Genomic DNA, 8,958 nt, shown 5'->3' on the forward strand with positions numbered 1-8,958 from the left:
AAACTACAAATCCCTCTTTTGACTCCACCAAATGTGATTCTAGATAACAGCATGGAGCCGAACTAAGGGTTTGTAGTTTGATTAAATAATGTCTACAGTATCTCTAGCCTTGTTTTTTCTTCATTTTTTTACGATTCCTATTTGCAGGTTTTTAAATTCCCAATTTTTTATCTATCTTATTTACTTATATGCCAGCCTGGCATAGCCTGTAGGTTAGGTTTTTCGACTCGAAATCTGAGAGTTGCGGGTTCGAATCCCTGTTACCAAACATACCCGCTCGTTTAGTCATGGGGTGTTATATCGTGACAATCAATCCCACAATTCGTTGAGAAAAGTGCAGCCCAAGAGTTGGCGGTGGGTGGCGTTGACTAGCTGCCTTCCCTCTAGTCTATCACTACTAAATTAGGGACGGCTACCTCAGTGTCACAGCAGCATGTCTGCTGACTTATACAGCTAGAAACCGGGTTTCTATACCCCTGGTGGGCAGAGCACAAATAGCCCATTGCGTAGCTTTGTGCTTAACTACAAACAAACAAAAGCTATCGCAGTAGTTTTGCGCGAAATTCAAAAACAAACCAAACTTACATACCAACAGAAAAGGATCGGATATGCCTCCAGTACTATTTCAGTATCACATATTACTTGTAATAACTAACTCGCCTTGTGACTCAAGGCGAGTTGTGGCCGCTGAATATAACTGTGACCTTGCTAAAATAATAAATTTTTATCACCATATAGCTTGCCCAGACTATCAAGAAAAGCTATTATCAGATGCATAAATTTTATCCTTAGGGTCATTCCTTCCCCTCCAGTGCATCTGGCTTTACCTGCTAGAATGTGGGATTGGCCAAACTTGTTAGACACAGCTACTAGCTCAAACAATGATGGATAACAAATGGATGTAACTAGCACGTCTGTGTGTAAGATTTATAGTGTTAAACATGTTTTCTGTTGTAAGCATTGTTAAACATACCATTTTTAGTTTAATGGCTTTACATCTTGAAGGCGTAGTACAATTTGTCATTAACGTACTTGTCAAGGTTCTCTGGACACTTTGTAGACTCATGTGAAATAGAAATCTAACAATCATCCGAACTTCCTACTGTCATCATTAATTACTAGTTACTTATTGATATTATTCAATATTGCATCCTCCAGGAATATGCCATCGCCAGTAATTGGTTTGATAAGCCATTATCTTTAAACACCTATTCTTCTATAAAACTACTGCAGGAGCTATATCTTCCACTACCATAACTATACCTCACTAAAACAGGGTCTGTATAAATAATTTTCAAAAACATCTTAATTGGTATCCGATGTATCAAAAGTAGACAAAACGTTTTGTGGCACTCGAAACTGGTAATCTTGAGCTACAATAAAACATAACGATATTCTACTGTTTTCTAAACCTGAAAAGTAAGAAAGCGTATTCTTAGACACTGGATTCAATGGCAAAAGTTTTGAATTGGTATGATTTGATAGAATACTCTCTAGTTTCGGTGATGTCCTCGTTCAGTTAGCCATATCTGTTCATAAGTCTTTCTTTTTAAAATTCCTTACAGTCCCAGTGCTGCAAAGTAAGTTGAAAAATTGGTATGAACTGCCCCTATTTTTTCCTTTAAGTTTTAAGTATATAAAATATTCAGTTTATCACCCTGTGTAGTTTTGTTTGTTTGTAGTTAAGCACAAAAGTACACAATGGGTTATCTGTGCTATGCCCAGAACGAGTATCGAAACCAGCTTTTTAGCGTTAAAAGTTCGCAGACTTAGTTCTGTGCCATTTACGGGCTTTTAATTTTACGTTAATTTCATATGAAGTTTCCGTGAAAGACAGAGAATTTTAGGTACCAATATTACTTAAAAATCTACATTTCAGTAAAAACAAACTAATATCTTAATAGTTATCAATTCAGCTTACCTTTTAATAATTGTTTTCAGTTGAATTACTTTACGTATTTTTTCAGACGATAATGAGTGCATAATTATGATTATCCTACCTCGACTGTATTACTATAAGTAAAGAGCGTTTGTTTTCTTTCTTTAGCTCTAGGAATGAATGGTGAATCCTCTTGTGACAGTAACGAAAGCAATACTGTACAGGATTCCGAGGACCTCATTCCGGAAGATGACACTGACTCAGAGCAGGCACTCAACCTGGCAAGTCTCTTTCTTAGGGTTTCACAGTAACGCTCAGTGAACAAAACACCATAAAACGTTACATCTTCCAGCTGTCACTTATACCGAAGAATTTCAGTATTGTATTTCTGTATATTATATTTATGTTACTAGATTATTTCTTAAAGCTTCACGTGCCAAAGTATTAAAAAAATATATTTTCTACTGACGAAAATAAAATTTGAGAAATATACATTTTGAAAGGTATCGTACTAGCCTGTGATACGATTCATCAGTTCGCCTTCTTGTTTCCTCTCATGATATTTAGAATTAACAAATTCAGGTAAATATGCGCAGAAATTTAATGTTTTCTCTGCATTATCTAGATGTCGTGTTGTTCACTCTGACACACTATGATGTATTATTAAAACTTTAGCTTGTTACACTAAGAATCTCGTTTTAAATTTGTATAACTCTTTAAGAATAAATTAGGTTTTTTAAGTTTTAGTTTGTTTTCTTATTTTCGCTGTTATGTTGCGCTTAAACTTAGTTTGTTTCACTGTTGTACTATTAATATGAAAATAAACGTGCAAGCTGAAGTGCCATGTTAAAATATAAAGGTTTTATTAACTCATACACTTTCCAGCTCTTCTTCAGTTATAACACTAGCGTAGTGCTTCAGCCTCTATGTTTCTTTTTACATTAATATGTAACGCGTCTAAATGCCATTAAAACTGTTGTAGTATTGTTACAATGAAATTCAGTTTATTAGATTTTTTATTACCGTGTACAGAAGATCAGTTTTTCACAATTATGTTGTGCGTTTACATCACAGGATACGTTACTGCATAGTCAAGTTCGTGTTGCATAGACGTTCAGTTGTCCTGTAGCATAAAGGCACTTTTTAACACTCCTCTTGTAAAGTTAATTAATATATAACATCTTGATGCCATGATGTATAGATGTAACGTTGTTTACAGGGTAAACATTTTTCCATAAGTGCTCAGCTTAACTCATTCTCGGTTATCTTTTCGATATTTTGTTCCATAGATATTGCACTTATTAAGCTGTGTGTATCATGTCGATTGATGTGCAACTCTAACACAAACTTTGCTTGGAAATGAAACTTCTCTAAGGCTTCAACTGGAATTCGGTTTTCAATTATCATTTTTCATAAACATTAGTGTGGTTTGTTTGTTTTGAATTTCGCGTAAAACTACAAGAGAGGTATCTGCGCTAGCCGTCCCTAATTTAGCAGTGTAAGACTAGAGGGAAGGCAGCTAGTCATCACCACCCACCGCCAACTCTTGGGCTACTCTTTTACCAAGGAATAGTGGGATTGATCGAAACTTTATAACGCCCCCACGGATAAAAGGGCGAGCATATTTGGTGGGACGGAAATTCGAACCCACGACCCGCAGATTGCGAGTCGAGTGCCCTAACCACCTGGCCGTGCCGGGCTCATTAATGTGGCTACTTCCACTGATGTGATCCTACAAGTTTGTATACCCATCTAGGCCTTTGTTTGGGAATTAAGACTCGCGTAGTCTCTTTTGTTGAATATATAAGTTCAGAGTTTTCAGAAGTAATGTTACACATAAATTCAACTTATTATGTTTTCAGCCGGTGTGTTACAAATACAAACTTTAAGTTTTTCTTTGTCGGCGATATTATTCCATATCGTTTCATAAGTATCTCTCTTTCTCATATTAGGGTTTGTATACAATATGTCACTGTTATTTATATTTTATTCAGTTTGCTTGAATCACATTTTTATAAAGTTCCAAAGAGCTCTGCTATGATTTGACTTAGTAAAACGTTTTCTCGTTTTTTTCCATAAGAGAAAAACTGAAAGCCTATTTTTTTTTCTAGGCTTTATCTGACGAGCCCGAAGAAACAGAGACCATGCAAAAGAGTCAAAACCAGAAGTCGTTGAAGCACGAGTCAATTAGAATTTCTAGTTCTTCCCCTAAAGAATATTCTAATGAATTTTCGACTAATAGTCACTCGGTCAACTCTTCAACCATTACCACCACCTCCGCAGCAACCTTAGCAGCTGCAGCTGCAAAAGGACAATTTTCTTTTAGTCAGGTATTCCCAACTAACAGTTACAATTGAAAGCTTTTTTTCGTTTAACTTCCTGGTTTTATAAGTTCATTTTTGCATTTTCTAAAATCTTGTAATCTGTACACATTATAATAAAATTAAAATATCTGTAATTTGTTGTGCATATCAAGAATTGAACAAAATATTCAGTCAGTAGTAATCTATGTTTAATATTACAATACAACGAAACTAATAATACTTTAAATCACATCGTGATCTGAGGCTTTCCAGCAAGAATAGTGTGAATATGATAGCCTTTCAACCATAACCTGTTTATTCTATGCTGCTACCAACGAGGTTTTTCACTCAATACTAGACCTTATCATGGTTACAATATCCCATACAAGTAAACTTTTAAATAATTCTTAATATGTTATAATACAGTCGACCTGATAAGCAATTTAAGAGATGAGTAAGATTTGGGTCTACTAATGAACAAAGTTTCACCTTTTTAACCTAAACGTTTTATAAATTTATGAATTTCATATTTTTTTTGGTTGGTTGACAACATGAAGATGTTGCCCAAAAATCGAAACAACTGAACAGTGTTGTATTTTTAAAAATTTAAAACCAGAAATACTTCTTACACATCACATTTTGACCTTTATCATGTTATGCTAAACTATGTTTTTTTTTAATTATTTTAGGGATTATGCTTCCTTGGAGAATTATTCTCGATTTAAAATAAATATTTTGTAACTTACAGCACCGATTGGCTTCATACCACGTTACAAATGTCTAGTCTCTTCTATATCTAGGCCGAGTGTGGCCTTGTGGTTACCATGTTGAACTTTGGATCTGCGGTCCAAACGCTCGCATCCTATTACTGCCAAAACAAAATCGCTCCTCACTTTTGTCCGTTGGTGTATTATAAGGGTCAATGTTAAACCCCACCATTCGGTCAAACAAGAGTATCCCAAGAGTTAGCGGTGAGTGCTGTTGACTACCTGTCTTTCCTCTAGTCTACCAGCTCAAAATTAGGAAATGCTAGTTTATCTTAACATCCTCTTTTCCCAACCCCACTCCATCGGTTGCTTAGTGGAAAGCTTGAAGGCTTATAACACTAATACTCATGGTGGTTACATTACAGATGTCCCATTGTGCAACTTTATGTTTAAGAAAACAAAAAAACGTTTCTTGTCAGGTTGGGTCTGTTTGTTTGTTTTATTTCAAATACAAAGCTACACAATGAGCTATCCGTGTTTTGCCCACCACAGGTATTTAAACCCGGTTTTTAGCATTATAAGCCGTCAAACTTACCGCTGAGCCATTGGACAGATTTGCGCAAATATCCGAAAACAATCTTATTTACTTAAAAATAAGGGTTCTTGAATCTTATGAACGCTGTACTGTAAATAAGGATAGTTAGATAGAGAAGAGACGTCCTGAGAATACAAAATAAGTTTCAAAGTCGTTTATGTAAAAGAACGTTTTATAATATTTCAGCATGCGAAGTACTGAAACATCGTTTCTCTTCATTCACAAAATTCGGGATGGTTCAAATAGATGTTTTATTATTCCACCTGGGACGTGGTCAATAAAAACTCAGTATGAACACGTTTTTCTTTATTTTAAGTGAACGGTGTATGTATATTTTGAGTAATTTGCCTACATTGTGGAAATAAACCTCCCCCCCCCTCCAAGAGACAAAAAAAATTAAACGTAACATGCACGATAAGAGTGATTGATTGATTGATTGTTTGTAATTAAGCACAAAGCTACACAATGGGCTATCTAAGCTCTGCCCACCACGGGTATCGAAACCCGATTCTTGCGTTGTAAGTCCGTAGACATACCGCTGTACCACTGGGAGGCTCACGATAAGTTTTTTGTTTCGTGGCTTGTTCAAGGGTCCAAGATACTGTAGATGATGCCGTTGGATACACTTCTCACTTTTGGTTTTAGATGCGTTATAAAAGTAGCAATTAATCCTATCAATTGGCTCAAAGAGCCAGACAAAGCTCTTGCCACGACGGATGGTACTGTCTCCTTTCTCTCTGGGTAGTAGTTTGGAACTAGGAAAGAGTATATCTGATCTCCTAGAATCTCTGACTTGACGTGTTATCCCGTCTGTTCGAAAGGTGCTATTTAGATTGAAAATTTCAATTCCTGCATCATATCATAGTAAAGTATATACGTATTTTCTTAAACAAGTATTGTCTAAAATATTCAGTGTTCTTCCAAATAAGTCTAACTAGATTTTGGTATTGTTGTTTTGCTTAGAGTGGATACTAATACTTTGTACATGATCGGATTGGAGAACCGAGGATCTAGAGTTTGAGACGTGATGCTAACAAACACGTCTCGCGGTTTTAACTGTGGGTGCGTTATAAGAGTCTATCCCATTATTAGGTTAAGAGTAGCTGCTTCAGACAGCCCGCCACTCCACAGTAAAAAATTAAGACCACTATGTCTGAACAATGGGAGACTCTGAGCTGGCCGTTCAGCCCTTTATGTACCTAGTGTAGTGCAGATGAATTAGTAAACAAACAGATCCAGCTACGTTGAAGAAGGTCAATGACTGATTTCCTGTGAACAAGTTTTAATATTTTACTTTATTTTATTTGTGACTGAACTGTTCTTCCTGGTGCGTTTTATGAATCCAAAAAAAGTGTATGAAATCATTAACAGTTATATTGTGATTGAACAAAAACATGCATTGATTTACCATATGAAAGTCAGTCACAATAATATCGGCCCGGCATGGCCAGGTGGTTAGGGCGCTCGATTCGCAATCTGAGGGTCGCGGATTCGAGTCCCCGTCCCACCAAACATACTCGCCCTTTCACCGTGGGGGCGTTATAATGTGACGGTCAATCCCACTATTCGTTGGTAAAAGAGTAGCCCAAGAGTTGGTGGTGGGTAGTAATGACTAGCTGCCTTCCCTCTAGTCTTATACTGCTAAATTAGGGACGGCTAGCGCAGATAGCCCTCGTGTAGCTTTGCGCGAAATTCAAAAAACAAACAAATACAGGCCATTTGATGTTTATCTTAATATCCTATTTTCCCACCCCACTGGATCGGATGCTCAGCGGGAATCGTGAGGGCTTATAATGCTAATACTCCTTGTGGTTACGTCACTGATGTCCCATTGTGCAGCTTTGTGTTTAAGAAAACAAACAAAACGTTTTCTCTCAGTTTGGGCCTGTTTAGGATTGTTTGGTTTGTTGTAAGTTTTGCGCAAAGCTATGCGAGAGCTATTTGCGCTAGCCGTCCTTAATTTAGCAATGACAGACAAGATGGAAGACAGCTAGTCAACACTACCAACCGCCAAATCTTGGGCTACTCTTTTACCAACAAATAGTGAGATTGACCGTCACATTATATCGCTCCCACATCTGAAAGGGTGAGTATGTTTTATGACGGGGATTGCGAGTCGAGCGCCCTAACCACCAGGCCATGCCATGCCCACTCAGTTTATGAATGAATGTTTATATTCTTTTTATTCGAAATTTCTTTTATATTTTCTATTAATTGTGCAAACCATTATGAAAACGTACCCCATCAAACTCATTTTTCAAGAACATTTTACATAATTACTTATGAAAACGAACTTACTTATTAAGGTTGATTAAGAAAGTAATATTACAAATAAAAAAGAAAACTTCATAAAAAATATAGAAATACGAAACTGTGGATTTAAAATCATTTCGAAAATATCTGTCTCATGAGCCTCGTACAAACATTATGTATTTTAATTGCATAATTTACGTTTAATATATTTTGTTTCAATCTAGTTACTTGCTGCCTCCTCTCAAGGACAACCGCCATTTTTAATGCCGCCAGATTTTGCTCAGCATTTACTGACAGGAAAGGTAAATATTCTAATTAGTAACTTTATACCTCTAGGTGTCAGGAGTTAAATCATCCCAAATTTGATAGAACTGTCTTAGTTTCAATTTTCAAGATCACTTGCAATGTTAAAAAAGTAATATGGCATTCTCTACTAATACTACTAACGAATATCAAAAATGCTTTTAGATCTTTACTTCTTATCAGTATCCCATCCAATAAATTATATTCGTGACAATTCAAAAATATCCAAAATATTAAACTTTTTTACAAATATATATATATATAAACTGTATTCGTCAACATGCCTAATTATTTTGTCAACTAATTAACTCTGCTGTAAACTTTGGTTATTGTTAAACGCGTTCTAATTTCATTTCATTGGAACACCATATAGATCATGGAGGAAGCACGGGGTATGACTACTTGGTTTTTTAAAGAGCTTCAAGGTTCATCTCCATTTGTCTTTTTTATATAATAATAGGTATTATAACGCTGGTATGGACATTTCATGAGTTTTACTCTAACAAAATATATTATAACGAGAGATAATAACTTAGAATAGAGAATATCATGATGGATTGCTTTCTTGTTTCACAGAAATATCACATGTATGTTTTAGAAATTCATAGGATCATAGATGTCGTTAGGCAACAAACTAATCACAGAATATTGCAATTATTAGAATTCTTTGAAAAGGTCAAATCAAAAATATGAAATGACTAAGAAAATTAAAATAAAATAAACCAAGTTTATAGAAATAATTAAGATCCCTATAAGAAATAACTAAGAACCTTATAGATGAATTAAAACACTGAAACATTTAGTAACCAAATAATAAGAAAAAATTTCATTGGTATTTAACACTCCTTCAACATACATGAATGCTAATAACTGTCATTTTTTTACTATAGTTATTAATATGTTGCATCGATTGAAATT

The 8,958-nt window shown here is 35.4% G+C and overlaps 1 protein-coding gene across 1 annotated transcript in view; it reads left to right on the forward strand.

The window, feature by feature from the left end:
- Positions 1 to 4,023: 4,023 nt before the first annotated feature.
- Positions 4,024 to 8,958, forward strand: part of LOC106459467 (POU domain, class 2, transcription factor 1-like) — a 15,419-nt gene continuing 10,484 nt past the window's right edge. Inside the window, exons 1-2 of the mRNA XM_022386243.1 lie at positions 4,024 to 4,209; positions 7,962 to 8,039. Of these exons, the coding sequence (XP_022241951.1) occupies positions 4,024 to 4,209; positions 7,962 to 8,039 (264 nt within the window). The remainder of the gene's footprint in view (positions 4,210 to 7,961; positions 8,040 to 8,958) is intronic.

Source organism: Limulus polyphemus, unplaced genomic scaffold (genome assembly GCF_000517525.1).
Source record: "Limulus polyphemus unplaced genomic scaffold, Limulus_polyphemus-2.1.2 Scaffold28, whole genome shotgun sequence".
In the NCBI taxonomy this organism is placed as follows: domain Eukaryota; kingdom Metazoa; phylum Arthropoda; class Merostomata; order Xiphosura; family Limulidae; genus Limulus; species Limulus polyphemus.